The 23,225-nt window shown below is 33.0% G+C and overlaps 1 protein-coding gene across 2 annotated transcripts in view; it reads right to left on the bottom strand.

Annotated features, from left to right (window-relative positions):
* B4GALT6 (beta-1,4-galactosyltransferase 6) overlaps positions 1 to 23,225 on the bottom strand; it is a 75,932-nt gene that overhangs the window by 50,334 nt on the left and 2,373 nt on the right. Inside the window, exon 2 of one of the 2 annotated variants that reach the window (XM_051970289.1) lies at positions 6,544 to 6,660. The exons of the other annotated variant lie outside the window; for it this stretch is intronic. Coding sequence (XP_051826249.1) covers positions 6,544 to 6,660 — 117 coding nt within the window. The remainder of the gene's footprint in view (positions 1 to 6,543; positions 6,661 to 23,225) is intronic. 2 annotated transcript variants of the gene reach the window in all.

The following is a 23,225-nucleotide window of genomic DNA, read 5'->3' as shown; positions in this document are numbered from 1 at the left end:
AGCATTGGTCAACACTTAACACCATATACCAAAATAAGGTCAAAATGGGTTCATGATTTAGACATAAAGAGTGATATCATAAGCAAATGAGAACAAAGGATAGTCTACCTATGGAGAAGGTAGGAATTTATGGCCAAAGAAGAACTAGAGTACATTATGATATACAAAATGGACAGTTTTGATTATATTAAATTTAAAAGATTTTATACAAATAAAACCAATGCAGATTAGAAGCCAATGCAATAATTAGAAGGAAAGCAGAAAATTAGGAAAAAACCTTTATATCCAAAGATTCTGATAAACACCTCATTTCTAAAACACATAGAGAACTGATTCAAATTTATAAGAATACAAACCATTTTCCAACTGATAAATGATCAAAGGATATGAACAATTTTCAGATGAAGAAATAAGACCATTTCTAGTTATATGAAAAAATGCCCTAAATCACTATTGAGCAGAGAAATGCAAATTAAGACAACTCTGAGGTAGCACCACATCTCTCAGATTGGCTAAAATGACAGGAAAAAAATAATGATGAATGTTGGAAGGGATATGGAAAAACTGGGACACTAATACATTGTTGGTAGAGTCATGAACTAATCCAATTGCTTCTGGAGAGCAATTTGGAACTATGCCGAAAGAGCTATCAAACTGGGCATAACCTTTGAGCAAGCAGTGTTTCTACTGCGTCTGAAAGAGTCACAAAAAAGGGAAAAGGACCCCTATGTGCAAAAACGTTTGTGGCAGCCCTTTTTGTAGTGACAAGAAACTAGGAAACTGAGTGGATGCCCATCCACTGGAGAATGGCTGAATAAATATGGTATATGAATGTTATGGAATATTATTGTTCTGTAAGAAATCACCAACAGTATAATTTCAGAGAGGCCTGGAGAGACTTGCATGAACTGATGCTGAGTGAAATGAGTAGAACCAGGAAATCATTGTACATAGCAACAAGAAGATTATAGGATGATCAATTCTGATGGACATGATTCTTTTCAATAATGAGGTGATTTCAGGCCAGTTCCAAAAGACTTGTGATGGAGAAAACCACCTGTACCCAGAGAGAGGACTGTGGGGACTGAATGTGGATCACAACATAGTTTTTTCACCTTTTTTGTTGTTGTTTGCTTTTTGGGTTTTTTCTCATTTTTTTCCCTTTTTGATCTGATTTTTCTTGTGCAGCATGATAAATGTGGAAATATGTATGGAAGATATGTATGTATTTAGCATATTTAAGATAATTTGCTGTCCAGGGGAAGGGGTGGAAGAAGGGAGGGGGAAAATTTGGAACACAAGGTTTTGCAAGGATGAATGTTGAAAACTATCTTTGTATGTATTTTGAAAATAAAGTTATTAGTTTTTAAAAAATAAAACAAAATTGGCAAATGCTACAAAAAAAATTGTTGTACATAAATGTAATCCAAGTTTGTTAGCCCAGCCTGTAATATTTTACGTGAAGCCTATTAATTGGTCAATAGTATGCTGATGTGATGCTGTGTGACTCCTGAGGGAAAGAGTTGAAGAAGTTTTGGAGACGACAGACATTCTTTCTTCAGGAAAGGTTTAGACATTCTACCCCAATCATACACCCTCAGCCCTTTCTCTACCAATCAGGCAATTCCTGTCATCAGAAAGCTTACAATCTAAAGCAATCAATTTTATACAAACAAACACTATACCAGAGAAATTTGGAGACAACAAATATTACTGGCAACAATGTGAATTGGAGAAGGTTTCTTGGAGAGAAAGGATATTGTCACTGGGATCTGAAGTCACATCTACAAAATCTTTTAATACCTTAGGATATAGTACATCTTAGCCTGATAACATAAAATAGAGCTACATCTCTCTTATATTCTCCCCACTCATCATAATGATCACCTCCCTATTATCCTTTTTTTTTCCATTTTCCAATTTGAAGCTTATTTTCCTTGGGAGAAAAAACTAAACCAAAACTGAAAAACCCTAAAACTACACAGCAACTTATTAAATCAGCAGAGTATTTTATTTTTAACTAAATAATACAGTATTCTATTGATCCCAATATCTTTTACAAATCATGCCAAAATTCTATAGATTCTGCAATCCACATAACATTCAAAGGCTGAACTACAAAAATGATTCTAATTCCATATAGTAACCCCATACTGTTCCAAAGGAAACAGAAAAGATACTTATACTGTTTATAAAAGATTCCCTCTCCCATATTTTATCTACATTGTCTCCCTAAAAGACCAATTAGTAAATTCTCCATCATTTAACTGCCAGTCAGCTTGTCAAGTAGTCTCTCTTACCAAAGAGTGAGACAAAGGTAATTAACCATCTAAGCTTCTGAAGAAATGACACTATAATAAATTCATAAAACCACTACTCTCTCAAGAGAATAAAAAAATGGTGAGATAAGTAAGAGTAAATCTATTAGAATCACAACCTTCACAGCAAGGTATGATGTATGATGGATTATTTGAGACTGATCCAATCAATCAATAAATATTTATTAAGTGCCTTCTACGTGCCAGGCAGTGTTGGAACAGTTGGGATTCCAAAAAGAGTTTATAAAAGGTAGTCCTTACTCTCAAGGATCTTATAATCTAACTGGTGAAATAACAAAAACAACCAATTAATCACATTTATTAAGTACCTCATTCTTCAGGTACTATCCTAAATGTTGGAGACAGAAAAAGTAGCAAATGACAGTCCCTGCCCTTAAAGAACTAATAATCTTAGTACTGAGAATGTCTGCATTATATATGTGTATATCTAACTTTGGTCAACAGAATATAAACTTCTTGGAGGCAAGGACTTTTTACTTTTGTTTATATTACAAAATATTTAGCAGAGTACCCAGCACATAGTCCAGTTTAACAAATGCTCGTGGAATTTAAATAATTATAGTACAAATAATAAATACTTCAGAAATATGAGATTCCAGGCTAAAAAAATAATTATTTTATTACTAAACAGATAATTTTCACTTATAATTTAGAAGCCTAGTAATAAAGAATTGAGAAATAATATTGATTTTGAATATGTTTACATAGACCCCAGCAAAAAAGACTCCAAGTCCTTAATAAAGTAAGCAACAGGAAGGAGCATTGACAGGAAAAGGCTTCTATTGAATTTAAGTGGAATTTAAATATGCCTTTTTTTTTTTTTTTTTTTTACAGTGGGCCCTTGTTGAATTCCTTGTTCCAATTCCTTGCACTGACAAAACTATCATGACCCCACCATGACTGTATCCAATCATTAGGTATAGATGTCAACATTTCAGGTCATTTTTCTCCTGTAAAAGAACCTATGGGTGTCTCACTTCTTCACTAACTCCTTTTAGTAACTTAGCCCACTTACTAAACTCCCAATGGCTAGTTTATTAGGAACTGCCCACCTTGGAGCAGCAAGTTCTCGAGGAACTCTGCCTGCCTTATGGCATCTTCCCCCCTTCTACTAGGGAATTTAGCCTACATCTTTTTCCCTTATTAGTTGCTAAACTCCTTTTTGGAACTTAGCCTACTGCCAGTAGTGCAATAATATCTTAGCCTCTTAATTTGGAGATAGTGTAAATCTACAAATTCTTTTGAGAGATCTCATGACACTAGTATGAAACCCCAATATGTTTGGGGTTCAGCCCTAGCACCCCAAGAATATACATATTCACATATAAATTATCTTCTATATCCTATTTTTCATGGAAATGAATGTTTTTTCCAGTAGGCGGAAACAGGCTTTTTCAAACCAGTTCCTTATAAACCATTTCCTCTCAGGAATGATTTAAATGTCATGCTAAGCTTTTTTTTTTTTTTTAATCTAATTAAAGATATTTATTGCCTGGAATTTTACTTTTTTTGCTATTACACATTTGTCTGATTCCTTATTGGGGTAAATTTTTTTAAAGGAGTTCAGAGGAGAGAAAATGAGGTAATGAGAAAAACTGGGGAAAGAAAGTCTATTTAAGAAAACTGATAATTGATTGTTTGACTCTAAAAATAGGATTTAAAAAACCTAAGCTTGCCAGATTGAACACAGATTTGAGAAAGTTTTTTTCAAATAAAATTTTTGAATAAAAAATTATGTATGCTAAAAATAAAAAGGACTCCACAGTATATTTTCAGTATCACATACAAGGAAAAAAAATGTGTAAGAAAAATTTAGGTTTGGTACTCTGGGCTAAAGTTGAGGCTTCATATAAACTGCTCCCCACTCACCTAATTGTGAATTTACAATAGACCTTTTCCATCCTAGGATAAAAAAAAGGCATACTTTCACCTTCACCCCAATCAGACCACAAAATAAGGAATTTATTTATTTAGAATTTTATTGTGGGAGAAGGTTTTTCCTGTAATTTCCTAATTTTCTCTAAGCTTATTAAATTACTTGAAAGAGAAAACAAAAAAACTATTTTCTAAAGTGGTATTAACTCTGACATGCTTGACCTAGGACAAAGCCTACATTTGGCAGAGAAATCTACAGGAATGCAAAAGAAAAACCACTGAGAATACCTAAACAAATATCCTCTTCCAAGATTTATTAAAAACACTTGCCCTTCTATCAATAATCCTTTGCTCTAGACACCTAAGTAGAAAAAAAAAAATTCTACCCCCCTTTTCCAATAAAGAAAAGATATGATAACAAACACTATAATAGCAATTTTTAAAATAAGATTTCTATTATCTCAACAAACTCACGAAGTCAACAATCCATATTCTTTTACTGATTCATAAATTTATTCAACAAAAATGGGGCCCGTACTACTTGATCAGTAACACTGACAAAGTAAAATGAACTACCAGACACATGGATGATTACTTTCCATTTAGACAAGGCTCCTTTGTTCTTTTACCAATAAGCCCTTCTCTTCAGTGGGCCCTGTCTTACACAAAAGATTCAGATTCTCTAAATAGTACTCAATTATATAAATATGATAATAACCCAAATGTGTTTAATGGATGTTTTCTTTCCAATTATGTGAATTCTTTCCTCTCAAGAACAGCTGGGAATTTTAAACACTTCTATTTGTTGAACAGCAGTAAACACAATATATGAAGTACTTACAAGCTTCAATAGAGTAATGAAAATTCTGAATTCATCATTTTTTTTTAATTTTAAAGAAAAGTTTAGGTGTTATTGAAAAAAGGATCTTCTGGTCACAGAAATTTAAACTGCAGTCAATTACTATAATTTTTTTCTCTACTATTAAGAAAGGTAAGAAACATTTGGAAATTTTAATCCAGAAACCAGAAGGGTGAAGAACAATAAAAAAAAATCTTGCTTTTTGATTTATGACATCACAAACTAAATTATAAAAATAATGTTGAGGATTTTTTAAATGTATATGACATACATATAATATATACAGATATAAAAAGGACAAAAAAAGGTTTTTCAGATCTTTAATTTTATCAATACGGGATACTCCTAGTGAGGAAGAGAAATCCCTCCCTTGAATAAATTGCCAATTTAATTGGAACTCGGAGTCTCAGAGTCACCCAGAGCATGGTAAGGCTTAGTGTCTTGCCCATAGTCATGAAGCAAATATACAACAGAGAGGAAGATTTAAACACATTTCTTGCTTTGACATAATGTCTCCCATGAAAATTGTGATAGACATGTGTGTGTGTGTGTGTGTGTGTGTGTGTGTGTGTGTGTGTGTGATTGCATGAAGATTCAATTGAAAGGCAGCTGGGTAGTACAGTGGATAGAGCACCAGTCCTGGAATCAGGAGGACCTGAATTCAAATTCAGTCTCAAGACACTGGACACTATCTGTATGACCTGGGCAAGATATTAACTCTGATGTGTGAGAGAGACAGAGACAGAGAAAAAGAAACAGAAACAGAGAAAGAGAGAGAAAGAGAAACAGAGGACACAGAGACAGAAGAGAGAGACAGAGACAGAGGAGAGAGAGACACAGAGACAGAGAAACAGAGAGACAGAGATAGAGAAGAGAAAGAGAAAAAGCGAAAATGGTTTTGAATGAAACCAAGTCTATATATAACAAATCCTTAGGATTATCTAGCTATTCTACATACTACACAACTTTAAATCTCAATATATATTTTCAATGAAATTTCATTTCTTAGGTTTATAGATCATAATGACTATGGAAAGTTATTGCATTCCAACTTCTACTCAATATTCTTTTGTAGAATAAGCATGAGGGAAACCCAGTAGTCCTTTGAAATTATGAACAAAATTGTCTTTATGTGGCTAATTCCTTCTTAAAACAATGGGTAAATTAAAATTTTATCCATATAATGCTTTTATTTTATTTTTGTTGTAAGAATTGATATTTTTGTGCTTAACATCATCACTTTACTAAAATTTGCCTTCATCTTCTAAAATGCATATGACACACAATACCTAGTTTGGGAAAATTAAGTTATTTCAAAGGAAGTCAAAAATAAATATACAAGAAAATATTTTCATCTTTAACAAGTATTCAGATGGGGGTAAACCTAGAGTTTAATGATTTCAACTACTGCTTACTCTAAAAATAGAAATCAATGTAAAGCAAAACATTCTAAGCAGGAAATATTCTTACCTGTACCATTGAGAGTAGCATTTTTATTTGTGTATAGTCTGATCATATGTCCTATTGTTTTCACATTTTCTTTCAACATTATACCTCGGGCTTGTACCATAAACAGATAGGTGTTGACTATAAAGACAAGAAAAACATAAAGTAACATACTATAAACATTGTATTTAATATAACAATTTCTCAATTTGTTAGCTATTATAACCTAAACTGATTTTTATCTAGTTTGATAAAAAGAAAACAAAGAAAAACAAAACATTAGAAAATTGCTCTCCACATTACACAAATTACCTAGTTAGTGTTGTTTAAACATAAAGTGATAGTGTCAGACTGACAAATGAGTTCTGATTCAATCAATGAGGGATGGAAAAAATACAATCTCAATCAATCTCAATGGTTGCCCAAATCACACCATTCTAAGAATACTTGCTCCTTCTAACACATTTTTAATTAAATTAAAGCATGAAAAATGTTTTCTGACTCAATGTAGCATAATTAACATTTTAAAATTATTGCTTATTCCTTCCAGTTAAGTCCTTTAAAAATTTCTCACAATTTATAGAGTACTTTATAATTAGCTCAATTAATTGGCCCAGTGTTTTCAGGTCACTATTTCCACTTTACAGAAAAGTTAAAAGTCAGAGAAGTTAAGTGACTTGCACAAGATTCATAGAAATTAAATAACTGAAAACACTTAATATAGGCAGCCATTGAGAGAATCAGGATTAAAACCCAAAGTCTTCTGCCTGCTCTGGCTTCTTTCAAACATACAAATATCTACCCCAATCCTGTAAAATATTTTGCACATAATGTTTATGTGTGCATGTTGTTTCCCTAATGTAATTGAGGGTAGGGACTGTTTCATTTTTGTCTTTGAATCCCCAATTCCCAGAAAAATGCCTAGCATATAGCCGGAATTATTTTGATTCATTAAAATTATAGCTAGAATAAAGATAAACTAGTTGATTAATGACACAAAGCATATATATATATATATATATATATATATGTATACATACATATATGTGTATGTGTATATGTATACACATATATATTCCTTTAAATTTGCAAGATACTTTATATGTTATTTGATCTTTACAACAAACTTGTGAGGCAGGTATTATTATTCCCATTTTGCAGATGAGGAATTTGAGACTGAGAAATGTTAAGTGACTTACCCAGTCAAATTGCTAGTAAATGTCTAAGGCAGAATTCACAATGGCATTTCTGATTCAAAGTTCACCACTCTATCCACTACTCCACGGAGCTAGAAAAATATTAATTTGCTCTGCTAGACCTGCTAACAACCTTCCCTTTTCCACATATTAAACTGAATTTCCCAAAACCCAAATGGGAAAGAGTACAATGAAATACAATATTCTTTAAAACAAATGGGCAGCCACGAAAGATGATTAGTAAAGAAATAAAGTTATATGTTTCATTTGCTTTCCAGTCTTTCAAAATGGAAATAAAGAATCTGACTTCAATCCAGTTTTACCTCAGGCATGGACACAATGTTTCTAGAAACCTGAACAGTAAATATATTTTATTTATTCAGGCAGGATTTCCTGGCTATTTGAGCTTACAAAGAACAGATTTTTCTTCTAGCTCTGGATTTTTTTAAGCTATAGACTAAAGAAAAGGAATAATCACTAAAAAAAGCTAGAAGATTCTTCAGTGAAACTAAAAATAATTTCTGCTGAAACAAGTAACTTATGTAATACCACACCTAATACATTCAATTTACAGAATACAGGAAAATTGTATTCCTAAAATAAACTAGCAATGTTTTTATTCTATCTCCAAAAGATCTTTATAGCATTTCAATCGTTCTCCTAAAATCAAATATTAGCTTCTAACTTCTTTATTAATTCACTTCACTTTGTATCTGCTGTCCTGGAACAAGATGTTTCTCCCAGGCTAAGTCCATCACTTCTAACCTCACCACCAGCATGCTAACTCAAGTCTTGATTGACATCTTCTCCACCTTCCTCTCCCCTCTGTTTGGAGGGCTGAAAGATAGAGTACCAAAGTCTCCCAAAGCTTTCCTTTATGGGAGGAAAGTAAGTGGATGCTTAACTCACTCTACTTTGCATCGGCTACCTGATTTCAACTCCAGGAAATAAGATGTCCCCACATCATTTAACTCAAATATCTTCCCCCACACACACTTTTCTTCCTCTTTTTTGTATATTTTCTTCACTTCCCGAATCATATGTCAGCTCTTTGAAAGCAAGGATTATCTTTTTTATTAACTGCATCTCCCAGTACTTAACATAATAATGCATTCTATGTAATAGACATTTATTTAATAAATGTTTTGATAATAATTATTTAATTTTAAAATAGATATTAAATGATTAATTAGCTTGTTTAATGTGTGACTGACTCCAAACTCATAAATCCTTCTAATTCTAAAGAAAAGAAACTATGAATTTGAACATACACACACATACACATATCCTTCAAAAATTAAACAATAAAATGATAAAATGTTAGGACTGCTGGGGTTTTATCATACATCCAAGCTCTTTTAAAAATCACAAAAGTTGAAAATATTAATGTTAACAAATTAATATACTAATAATTGGTAAAAAATGAATTAGCCCAACCATCATATTTTTTATTGTAACTACATTTTTTTTTTTTTTTTTTGCTGAGGCAATTGAGGTTAAGAGACCAGGGTCACACAGCCAGGAAGTGTTAAGAGTCTGAAGCCAGATTTGAATGCAGGTCCTCCTGGCTTCAGGGCTGGTGCTCTAACTACTGTGCCACCATAATTACATTTTTTTAAAGTGACTAAAGTACCACCTCACATCTATTGGATTGGCTAATATAACAGAAAAGGAAAAATAATGAATTTTGGAGGAAACATAGGAGAATTGGGATACCAATATACTGTTGGTAGAGTTGTGAACTGATCTAGCCATCCTGCAGAGCAAAATGGAACTATGCCCAATGGGATATCAAACCAAACCTATCCTTTGACCCAGCAATACCCACTAATATTAGGCCTATGTCTTCAAGAGATTAAAAGAGGGGAGAGGATCTAATTGTACATAAATATTTATAGCAACTCTTTTGGAGTTTAGCAAAACAATTTAGAAATTGAGGGGAATAAGCCCATTAGGGGAATGTCAAGCTGTGATATATGAGTGTAATGGAATAATATTGTGCTAAAAAAAAAAAATGATGAGCAGAAAGATTTCAGAAAAACCTGGCAAGATGTATATGAATTGAAGCAAAGTGAAATAAGAAAAACCAGGAGAACATTATACACAGTAACATAGTATTACTTGTGAATCAACTGTGAATAACTTAGCTATTCTCAGCAAGACCATTGGAAAGGCCTCAAGATGAAAAAATGCTACCTACCTTCAGAGAAAGAACTCATGAAGTCTGAATGCAACCTGAATTAATGCTGTTTTTCACTTTCTATGATTCTGAGGATTTTTTTTTCCTTTTGTTGTCTTCTTTCATCACATAACTAATATGGTAACGTGGTTTGCATGATTAAACATACATAACCTATAGCAGATTGCTTACTGTCTCAGGGAATGGGTGAGGGAAGGAGAGAGAAATGTGATATAGTAATAAAAATGATAAACAACTTCCAAAAGAAAAAAAAAGATTAGAACTGGCCTTTAAAAATCACTTATTCCAATCCTATCATTTTACAAAAGACCAATATTTGGAAACAACGAGGTCAAGAAATTCCTTTTTTATGTTACTAAACAAGTTCAAGATGAGATGAGATTGTGGCCTAGATACCAAAATTGATCTGCTAAGTGGGATAGAAGAATTCTAATTCACTGAATTAAGCAAAAGAGGAATAACTAAGAGATTATTCATATCAATTAAGACAAACAGGGAAACAAATATGTCCAAAGATATTTACAATTGTCATGGATGAGATTCAATTCAGAATCCAAGTGAAAGAAAGATCCTTTGTAGGAAAAATAAAGTGTTCCTATTTAAGAATGTTATTGTGATGACTGCATCAAACTCCCAAGTGAGCCTTAATTACTCAAATGAGTTTAGTCTAACTATCCACAAGAATGGATTATGTTATATAGTTGGACAATTAGAGCTATTACATAACTCTTGGATAGACACCATAGAAAGATGATAAACTATTGGCTATTAGTTGAACAGAAGAAAGAGGTCAGTTGAATTACATTTGATAAATAACAAAAACATTTCAATGAAGAGAATTGTTCCCTGAAATAAAATCCCATTTATTTTACATAAATATTCTCCACCAATGTTATGTGGCTACAATATCTAAAAAATCAAATCTGTAAGTAACTTTTTAACAATAATAAACTGAATCCTAAAAGTACATAAAACCAATCTATCACCAGAAAAGGAAGCAATAAAAGGATAATAGATAATAGATGCACTAATACTTAAATTATGTTAGAAGATCTAGGGAAAGGCTTCTATATAAGATGGACTCATTGGTATTTATTTATACACATATGGACAAGGGTGGAAAAGAATGGATGGGTTACAATCAGAATTTTTGAAGGTAGTATCCATCTTTTACATTTCTAATCTAATGAAACACTGAAGATACAGTATGAGTTCATATTAAAGCCAAAGGAGTTCATCTGATGACAGTCAATAAAGAGCAACAGAACATAATAGGAAAAAATTCTTTACAAGAAGAGGAAATTTGGGGGTCTTTTCTGGGTTATCAGCAGAGAGTTCCAATTGAAAATGAAAATATCATCAGTCATATTCTATTAAGTCTAAATTTTCAATAATAAAAAAAAATCCTTTACAATCCAGAAAAAAACCTTTTATATGAGGTACTATGGCGATATGATAAAACACTAAAATTTTTCTATTCTTTTCTAATCTTTCATAAAGAGCTGCCTCTAAAAGCAATTATGAAAAAGTGGTCAATACCCTAATATTAATCACTTTGGGAAAGTAATTTTAATTTAATTCAAATGTTTATTATACTAATAAATGAGATAAGTAGCCTGATGGAAGGGTTAAAAGGCCTTCCCAGGGGTCAGGTCAACTTGTATTAAAATCTGTTCTGTAGTAAAATAATTCTGTAGCATTGGATAAAACACTTAACTTTTCAGTGTCCCAGAAAACTCAAAATTTTAAATGGGAGAACAGCTGGAGATCTGCATTGCTAGAGGAAATTTCCTCTCTTAGGAGTTTACTACACTGAAAAAAATCACAGGTCTAGCCTCCATTCTCCATTCCAATATCTCAAAAAACATGTATGTGGATGTATATAATTATTTGGTTTCCTCATATGTAAAATAAAATAAAAGGATAAGGTAGACAGACTATATAGATGCTTCCAGTTCTAAATCGATGATTCTAGGATGCTAAATGATAGAGACTTGATTGATTAAATCCCCAACAGAGGAATTCAAAATGATGACCAGTTGTCATACACAAATTGTCTTCATCAAATCTATAACATGAACTTCTGAAAATCTTACCCTTTTTAAATCAAGTACCATGTTAACTTACTGTCTCAGGGAATGGGTGAGGGTTATAGGATCATTAAGAGAGACCTTGGAGATCAAGTTTAACTTTTTATAAATAAAGGAAACTAAGGTTCAGAAAGATTAAGTAGTCTGGTGAAGGTTAAGTTGCAAGGGACTTCCTAAGTGAAACTCTACAGAAATCTTCTCTACAATATAATAGACAAATGGCCATTGAGCCTCTGACTGAAGAATTCTAAGGAAGGGGAACCCCACTAAGTTTTGAAGCAGTCCCCAGATTGTTTTGATTTCTTGCAATTTCCAAACATAATCCCTAAATTCTTCCCCATGAGACAGTTTTTCAAATAAAGAGAGCTATCATGATCCTGTTAAATTTTGTCCTTACTAGGTTAGACATCCCCATTTCTTTCAAATGTGGGACTCTATGTCACACAAATAACAAGTTTTGGATGCTATCTAATCTTCTGATGCAAAGAAACAGCTAACTAGCACAGTGGATAGCGTGTCAGGCCTGAAATCAAAGAGATGAATCTTTCTGATTGTGAAATTGTGTAAAGTGGAATTGTGAAATGATTCAACCATTCTGAAGAGCGATCTGGAACTATGCCCAAAGGGCTATAAAACTTTGCATACCCTTTAACCCACCTGTGCCATTACTGGGTCTATATCCTAAGGAAATCATTAAGGAGAGAAAAGGGCACACATGTGCAAAAATATTTGTAGCAGCTCTTTTTGTGGTAACAGAGAATTGGAAAATGGGTAGATGCCCATCAATTGAAAAATGGCTGAATGAGTTGTGGCACATGGATAATGGAATATTATTGTTCTATAAAAAATGATGAACAAGCTGATTATAGAAAGGCCAGGAAAGATTTACATGAACTGATGCTGAGCAAACAAGCAGAACCAGGAATACATCATATACAGTAACAGCAAGAATGTGTGGTTTTTATGAAAGACTTGGTTCCTCTCAATAGTTCAGTGATCCAAAACAATCCCAATAAACTTTGGACAGAAAATGCCATCTGCATCCAGAAAAAGAATTATAAAGATTGAATGTAAATCAACATATGCAATGTTCACTTTTTTTGTTTTTGTTTTTTTCCTCTCCCGTGGTTTTTCCCTTTTGTTCTGATTATTCTCTACTAACATAATTCATAAAGAAATGTGTATTTAAAATAAAATAAAAAAATTTTAAAAGGGGAAAAGACCTACATGTACAGAAAAGTTTGTAGCAAATATATATATGTATGTATATATATATATATTCTATAAACCATAGAAAAAAAGAAGTCTGCCCTTGATTACCAGATTCATATAGATATGTTTTTCAGAATACTGTTTTCAACCCTCATGTTTACATCATATTTTAAAATTTACAAACAGCTTTCTTTGCAACAATACTACAAGACAGAATTCTATCATCTTTATTTTATAAAGTAAAAAACTGGGGCAAAGAGCAGTTAATTGATTTCCTAAGGGCAAAGTAAGCATCAACCTAAGATCTTTTAATCTAAGTAAGACCAGGGGCTGTTTTCAATTCAACACAGTGGGAAATAAAGGAAATAGAAAATTGTTAAGCCCTGAGCACTGTAGGTTTTAACAAAACTAAATCATCCAAATATAGCAGAAAAACTGCTGGATAATGGAAATTTGGAATTAAATATCAAAATCATGCTTTTTTTTTGTAATACCCCAAGATGTCAAAATCAAAAGCCAACGAGAACTCATGATCTTGTAATTACTTGTGACAAAGTTTTATAATAGTTTCCAGTATTATAAATTTTAGAGTGCATGGTGAGGTGGTAGATGAATAAAAATTTATCATATTATACCCTTAGAAACCAATATAAAATCAATTAGCTATGTTAAAAAATAATTTCCTGTTCATTAAACAGCCTTCTTTAAATTATCATCCTTAGAGATCTAATCCCTGAAGTGAAAAACTATTAGAAAACAAAGTATTGTTTGAAAAGACAGATTTCTCAATAAGAAAGTATCAAAAAAAAAAGAGCACAAAAATAATATCTAAGGAAAACAACTAATTCATTATTGTTTAAAAGTGTTTCCATAGTCCATAATTACAACTTAAAATCACAAATCTTGGTTAACCTACCCTTGAGTATTTGGAACTCATAATTAACAGGTTCTAGAATGAGAGACAGGGCAGAAAAGTGAATACCTAAAATTCTTTAAAAGCCATGAGATAGCCTGCCAGACAAGAAACATTGCAATTAATAATCATTTATTAAACATCTACTATTTGCTGAGCACTTGTTTTCTGTCTTAAGAACAAATACAAAAAGGAAACACTTCCTGCCTTCAAGTGGGGAAACGATAAAAACTATATACAATAAGATACAAGGTAATTGGGTGAGGGACATTAGCAGCTGAAGGGATCAGGAAAAGTTTTAGATGGGTTTAGAAGGAAATTAGTTCTAAGATGTAAAAGGAAGGAAGGAAAGCATTAAGAATAATCCATACAGCCTGAATAAAGGCACAGAGTTATTAAGTTGCCTTCGAATACTTAAAAAAAAAAAAAAAAAAACTCCCAATCATTAAGAAAAGTTTTACACACATTCATTATAATGTTATGCCACAGTTCTCTTTAACTTTCCTGACTCGGTTTCCCTGCACTAGTTTCCCTTGTCTCAGTTTCTTTAACTGTTCTGTGTCAATCCCCTAAGTTGTAAACACCCCCCCCCTTCTGGTCCATTACTGAGGGCAAATTACTCTAAGGTTATAAATTGTTAGCCCAAGCAAGATAAACAAGAGAGTAGACCTCCTGACTCTTTTCTGTCCTCAAGAATTTACAATATCCCTCTAAAATATTCCAAGATATTTCACTGACATCTTTATCTCTGTATATTCAGACATCCTATCAGTTCCATCCTGACAGTTTTCCCGCGCTTCTCACCCCTTCCTTTGTTCAGAGAAAAGGTATTTAAGAAGTTGGGGTTCCTCCATTCATGGCTGGAGGCTGGTGGCTGGTGGCTGTATGCTGGATGCTGGATTCTTTGGGATGACAGTCTCCTCCAGCCCTGGGACCAACATGGATTCCTTGGTCCCAGTATATCTTTATCTCTGTCTGACTGGATAATTTGAGACAAGAGTCCTGTCCAGTCAATCTTACTCTCCCATCAAAAAAATATTAAAAACTCTCTAATCTCTCTCCTGCCTCAGTTTCTCCGGCATTACAATAATGGCCAAATAGAATACAGAATAGAATTTCATATTTCATCAGAGAAGGGTTAAGTAGATCCTTGTTCAATTTCCATACCCACAGAAAGCTAATTTCAAATCAATAGGAAATATTCTTCCCCCTTGCCCTTTGGATGAAGATTGCCAAGTCTCTTCCTACCTCAAACTCTACAGCTCCTACGGGCTAGCATGCACTTAGCTTGTAAATTCCCCTTCCTATCTTTCCATTCTTCTTATACCTTACTCCCAGCCCCCCCACACACACACATATTCTATAATCCAGTGATTTAGGTCTCTTTGCTCATCTTAAACATGACTCTCCATCTCCCCAGCTCTGCATTTTTATAAGTTATTCCTAGGTAACACCTCTCTCCCATGTTAGGATGCTTTCCTTCCTCAATTCTGAATTCTAGCACCTTGTCTTCCCTGAAGCTTTACCTCCTCTCATTTTACAAGAAGCCTCAGTCCTCCTTATTCTTATTGCTTTTTCTCTGAGACTACTCTCAGTTTATTTTATGTATACCTTATTTATTCAATGCTTCCCCACACACACAATGCAATTTGCTGATTCCTGGACAATGAATGTTTAGAGAAATTCAAGGTAGGCGATATTGCAGTTCTCTGGGTTATTTTGTAAAGTCCACTCATGTAAACTGACCAAGATAAAAGGAATTCCTTTTTGAACAACTACAATATCAATTTAGCTTACTTTAAACATGGTAGTTTACCAAATTCTGAACATGTATGAAACTACTACTCTAACACATGAAAATTCATATCATATAATAATTGGCATCTTTATCAAAGTTGCAGGCTATAAAAGAAATCCACTTAAATTATTAGCATTCTATATATTACTAATAAAACCCAGTAGCAAGAGATAGAAAGAGAATTTCTAATTAAAATAACTACACACTTTGGAGTCTATCTGCCAAGACACACAAACAGAACTATAAGAGCACAACTAAAAACCTTTTTTCATACACAAAGTCAGATCTAAACAATGGAGAAATATTAATTACTCATAGATAGAACTAAGCCAGTAAAAATAAAAATGATAATTCAATCTAAATTAGTTTAGTTATTCATTGCCATACCAATCAAACTACCAAAAACACTTTATAGAGCTAGAAAAAAAAATAAAATTTATCCCCCCCCCAAAAAATCAAGAATATCAAGAGAATCAAAGAAAAAATAAAAAGGCATCCTAGCAATACCAGATTTCAAATTATATCACAAAGCAGTAATCATCAAAACAGTCTGCTATTAAATAAGAAACAGAGTGGCTAATTAGTGGAACAGATTAGGCATAATATATAATAAATGACCATTATAATATAGTGTTTGATAAACCCAAAGATCTAAGCTTTGAAGGCAAAAATTCATTCTTTGACCAAAAAGGAAAAAATAATAATACTTGGAAAACTAGAAAGCAGTCTGGAAGAAACTAGTTAAGACCAATTTATTTTACCATTTCCTGAGATAAAGGTCCCATTTCTCAAATGAGTCAAATTTGCAAAAATAAAAACTATTCTCCAATTAAGAGTCAAAGATTATGAACAGACAATTTTCAGAGGACAAAACCAAAGCTATCAATAATCACATGAAAAAATGCTCTAAATCACTACTGACTAGAGAAATGCAAATTAAAAACAATTCTGAGTTATCACCTCATTCTTATCAGATTGGTTAAACCACAGAAAAGAAAAATGATAAATGATGAAGAGAATGTGGGAAAATGGATATGCTAGTGCACTCTTGGTAGAGTTCCATTCCGGAGAACAATTTGAAACTAGGCCCAAAGGACTATCCTTTGACCCAGCAATAGATTATTAGGTCTGTACTACAAAAAAATAAAAGAAGAAGAAATAAGACCTATATGTATGGTGGCAAAGAATAGGAAAGTGAGGGGATTCTCATCAAAAGGGGAATGGCTAAAGAAGTGGTATAGATTGTAACAGAATGCTATTGTTCTATAAGAAATGATGAGCACAATAATTTCAAAAAAACCTGGGAAGACTCATATGAAGTCATGCAAAGTGAAGTGAGAAGAACCAGAACAATCTACAAGGTAAAAACAATATTGTAACAATAATCAACTGTGAAAAACTTAACAACACTGATAAAGTAAATGATCCATGATAATTTCTGAAGAACTCATAAAAATGCTATCCACTTCCAAAGAGAGAACTGATAAACTACAAGTGCAAAATGAAGCATATTTTTTCACTTTATTTTTCTTGGGGGGTTTTCTAGTAACATGGCTAATATGGAAATATGTTTTTACATGTCTTCATAATTATTTGCTTTCCCAGTGAGGAGGGGAGAATTTAGAAAGAAAAACCTGAAAATTAAAATTAAAAAATAAATGAATGATAAATGCATTAATTAGTTTTTTAAAATAGACTATTATGTAGAACATCAGCGGTCTTAAAAGAAATCTAATGTCAAAGATTAAAAGCAACTCTTACTGATTTTAAAATTAGATTAAGAAACCCAGGAATAGATTGGAGAATCAGGGAAGAAAAAGCTGGTAACTAAGAAGATTAAATATAATGTTAAGAAATTCACATTAAGATTTCCTATTTTAAAAAAAATCAAACCTGAATGAAAATGCTAAAAAGCTTTGAATATGTATGATTTTAGAGTTCATAAGGTTGAAAACAAAAAGACAGTGTATTCATTTACGCATGAATTCTGACTGGAACATATTAAGAAAAATGAAAATAAAAAGAGTTCAAAGCATGGAATACAACAATACTAAAAACTAAAAAAAGGTTATATTTTTTCCTTACTAAAGCATTCTATTTGAATTTCAGCATAATATTAATAGCATGTTTTTAATCACATGTAAATGAGAAAAGCAAAACAAAAATGAGGGCATTTGTCTATAAGAAAGAAACCTTTCAGATTTAAATCAGTAAACAAACCATTTTAAAATTTTCTACTTTTATTTTTCTGATTTTAAGAACTAATTCACATTTCTCTAGCTTTGCATCACTATAAACTGGACTACACTTCTAGCTCAGAACAGACAGTATCAAGTACAAATTCCTTCATTTAGTATTGAAGGTCTTTATGTACTGGTCCCTTGCCACATCTCCCACATCCTTCACTCTATAGTCTAATGCACCCTACCAGGCCAGTACTAAGTGTTTATTAAACACTACTTGACTGATCTCTAGGAAAATGCCTATAGTAACCATATGAGTTGAGCCCTAAACTAGAGTTGATATACTCAAGGAACCTAACTTGCTGCTTCTCTCCCTAGAGAAGGAACCAGAGAGATGAGACCTTTATCAGAAATAGCATGCTGAGAAGGCTTGTAAATTGAGTGTTAAATCAAATTATGCTCTACTGAAAATCAAGTGAAGGCTCTTGAGGATCCTATGATTAGATAATAATTACTAAGATCCAGAATCTTTTAAGAAAAAGAATGATCGTGGTTTCCTTTCCATTCTTTTCCTTACTTTGAATTTTAGTATCTCTTGTAGCTAACTACTTGAATATCTGTATCAGTAGAAGTCCCAAGAAGGGATGATAATACCTTTAGCATTAGGAACTTTTCTCTCTAATCCATGCTTCTTAAAATGAAAAAGGTTAACATTGGCTCTAGGGTCCTCAAATATCCTGAATCTTTAAACACTCAACCTATCCCTGTAAGGAAGGAAAATGGGAAATGCCTAATGCAGTACAGTGCAGCTAACAATTAGTACAGACAATCTAAAAGCAATTTGGAAAAGTACACCAACATTTGTGCAAACTATTTGACCCAACTATACTACTATTAAGCATATACTCCCAAAAAATTAAAAGAAAGAAGAAAAGACATAATACATACAAAAAATATTTAAAGCAGCTCTTCTTTTGTGATAGCAAGCAATTTTAAAGTAAGGAACTGCCTTCAGTTGGGGAATATTTGTGCTGAAAGAAATGGTGAAGAAGACAGTTTCAGTGAAACCTACAAAAATCTGTATGAACTGATGCAAAATGAAGAGAGCACTACAAGAACAATTTATACAATAACAACATTATAAAGTCAACAAAATAAATGACTGAAGAATTCTATCAAGGCAATAATCAACCATGATTCCAGAGACTAATGATGAAAAATGATCACCATCTCCTAATAGAGAAATGATTGACTAAACATGCAGAATGAGACAAATTTTTATTGTGTCCAATAAGGGTATTTATTCTACTTGATTATACATTTATTACAACTTTTTTTCTTTTTCCAATCAATTGGGGGAAGAGGCTGGGAGAGAAAACAAATTCTTGTTAATTAAAAGATTAAATATTTTATTATTATTAATAATAAAAATTGCCTCTCTAGGAGCAATTGTCTCCCCTCCCCCAACATACATCTGTCAATAAATCAAATATTTAATAGCTACTATGTGCCAGGCACTCTGCTAAGTTTAAGAATTCAAAAAAAAATGCAGAAGACAGTCCTTGCTCTTAAGGAGTTGAAAGTACAATGATAAATACAACATGCAAACAACTATGTACAAACAAGCTATATATAGACAAGTGGAAATAAACACTAGAATTAAGAGAATCAAAACAAACAAACAAACAAACAAACAAACAAACCTTCCTGTGGAAGGTAGGGTTTTGAATGGGATTTGAAGGAAGCAAAAATATGACCAAAAAAAAGAGAAAGTACATTCAAGATAAATGGATTACAGCCAGTGAAAATTCAGCCTTGAGAGATGAGATATATGCTGGTTCAAGGAACAGTAAGGGAGCCACTGTCACTGGTTCATAGACTCCATGGGGGTAAGAGTAAGAGGGAAGGTATATGAAGACAAGAAAGATATAAGAACAAATTATGGTGATCTTTGATTGCCAGAGGGTTTGATTTCCAAAAACTCATCCCTCCCTTCTCTACCAAATGTACCAGGTGCTTGGGGTATCCCCAGTTCTTACTTCGGTGTCCAGCACAAAATGTTCATAGATTGACAGCAGTAATGTCTTATTATACTCACATATCACAATTGTGTAACTATTCCCAGTCCTGCATATGGATTTTGTTTCCGGCTCTTTTCTATTAGAAGAAGTTCTGTTGCAAATATTTTGGTGACTATAGGACCTTTCTCATGGAAATTAATAACTAATAATTAATAATACATAACAATGGATCCAGACCCAGTATTAAATACAACAATATGAAGAAAAACAACTGTGAAAGACTTAACAGCTCCAATTAAGGCAATGACTAACTCCAGGGAATTGATGATGAAACTTACAGAATGAGACATAATTTTTCTGGACATGATCAATGTATCCATTTGTCTTGCCTGACTAATGATTTATAATAGAAAAGAGGGTTTGTCAATGAGGCTGAAGGGAGAGGATAGTGATAGTGATGCCCAAAAGGAAAAAATAGTTTCAATTAAGTTTTTTTTTTTGGGGGGGGCGAGGGGGAGATATGCACAGCAGAGAACTGAAGAAATTTCAGGCAGAAATAGTTTACAAACAAGCAGGGCCCCCTCTGGCACTAATGTATTGAATTCATGGTATTTATTTAACAACTGATTTTATGTTTTATCTTGGAAGTGATAGGGAGCCAATAGAGTTTAAAGAAGAAAGTGAAATGCGCATACCTTTGCTTTAAAAAAAATCATCTTGCCAACTGAATAGAATAGAATGGGGGTAAGACAACCCAGTAGCAGGCAATTTCAACAATCCAGGCAGAAGGTGATGAAAGCCTGCACCAGAGTGATGGCAGTATTGGAGATGAAAAGAAGGTATTTATAAGAGATGCTGAAGAGATGTTGTCAGGTCTTTGGCAAGAGATGGAATAGGAAAGAAGGGAGCAAGGTTAGAGGAACTAACTAACTAACTTACTAAGGAGTGAAAGATGTGAGCCCAGGTGACAGGGAGGAAAGCATTGCCCTCTACAGTAATGGAAAAGGCATAAAGGAGGAGGGTTTGGGGAAAAGATAACCAGTTTGAGATATATTGAGTCTAAGAAGTAAAGTAGAAATCCAGATAGTTGGAGATGCAACTTGTGACTTCCTTGGACAGGCAGTAAAAAGAGCAAGTAGCCTACATATAAGGCAAGTATGGCCAATGTGCTGATGTGTTTTAACTGTACTTTTTTATTATAAGGAAGGGATCTGGTGAGTAGGATGGTCACTGAGAAATAAGTGATATACAAACTATCAATATAACATTTGGAAAGGTTTAAAAAAAAAGACATAAATCTTGGATGTGACTAGAAAGAAAGGATGGAATCTGAACAAGCCTTTTATTTGACACCAGGTGTGATGTTTGGTTTCACCTCCATCATCATCTTCATCAAGCCCCATGGAGGATAAATTCATCATCCTGGAGACACTTGAGTTTTGCTACTCACATCTCATCAGTCACCTCAGTTGCTTCTGCCTCTCTGATTGGAAACAGAACAAAAAAACTCCCCTGTACTCTCTCAAAATGTCAACCATCTCTTCATCTGCACCACCAGCAGAAACTCCATCATCATCATCTTCATTGGGCCCCCTACCTTGTATCCTCCAGTATTCTCCCTTTTAAGCTTCTTTTTTGTGTGCTATCTTCTCCCATCAGATTGATACATTCCTTGAGCTCCTTCTTAGAACTTCTCCTTATTTGTATCTCCAGTACTTAGGACAGAGCATGGTATGTGAAGTGTTTAATAAATACTTTAATAAAAAATAATAAATGTTCCCTGTATAAGCCCGAGAAAGACTTGCCCCAATAAAAAAGTCTCAGTTTGAGTATCATCTCTTCTATGGAGAAGACAAAAATAGTTCTTAATTAGTTTAATTCATAAGCACATTTTGATGCTCTCTTTTTATAATAACAATAACAATATATATACATACAATTTTCCTTTATATTATCTATATATCTGATTAGCAGAGAGGCAGTGTTTCAATTCAGAGCAGCAAGGTGGCACAATGGATAGAATAGTGGGCCTTAAGTTGGGAAAAAACCTGAGTACATAGCTGATCTCATATGCATACTATCTGTATGACCCTGGACAAGTAAATTAATCAAAGTTTGCCTCGGTTTCTCCTCTGTAAAATGGGGATAAAATAGCAATTACCTCCCAGAATTTTTGTAAAGATCAATGTAGCACAGTGCTTGGCTCATAAAAAGCACTATATAAAATGTTAGCTATTAACTACTACTATCATGTTGTACAGTGAATAGAAAGACGATCAGTAAACCAGGAAAACCTGGATCCTTGCAGGCCCACCTTTGAGACTACTAATTGTGTGACTCAGGGCCAGAACAACCTCTCACTGCTCTAGGAAACTGACCAAAAGCTGCTGAAAGGAGCTGCCTTTTCATCTCTATGCTATCATTGATGGGACATAGTATCATTACTGGGATGAAGCATATAAACAGTAAGTTTTCAGAAATGTTGAAGGCCATCATTAATTATATTTTTATTGCAAACAATGCAAGTCATATCCTGTAAGTAGACTATCAGAATGATTTTTTTTTACTACTGCAAAGGCAAATCACTAATACAAGATTTTAGTCTAAACATAACCTTGCATAAATAACAGTGTCATGCTAATTGCCATTAGTGAACAGGGAAATTATTTTGAGTTCACTGTCCTACACCTTATCAAATGATTCAGGGGAATAAAATGATATCCATTCACAAGTTAGAACATCACTTGTGATTGCTTTTAAATGATGACACGTATTAAAAGAGACCATGCTTTTATAAAATTAATGAAATCTAATAATCTTACTATACAAGCGGTCCAGACTTTGAACAAATATCACATTCTAATGATAGTAAGCCTAAGTCATTTCAATCATTTCAATTTGGGGTTATTAGAGTTTTTATGGAAGTAAATAAATTAATCTTCTATTATACAATTATACACATGTAATGCATGCTCAGATAAGGATGATTAATAAACTGCTGAGTCTTTTTTTAACAATGTTTTTCAGTACAATTAAATTTTGAAGTCATATCCATAATATTTTAATGTATTTGTAATATATGACATAAAAATA

The sequence above is a fragment of the Antechinus flavipes genome, chromosome 1 (assembly GCF_016432865.1).
Source record: "Antechinus flavipes isolate AdamAnt ecotype Samford, QLD, Australia chromosome 1, AdamAnt_v2, whole genome shotgun sequence".
NCBI classification, from domain to species: domain Eukaryota; kingdom Metazoa; phylum Chordata; class Mammalia; order Dasyuromorphia; family Dasyuridae; genus Antechinus; species Antechinus flavipes.
Note: the sequence above shows the minus strand (reverse complement) of the source record. Positions and strands in the feature narration are given on the sequence as shown.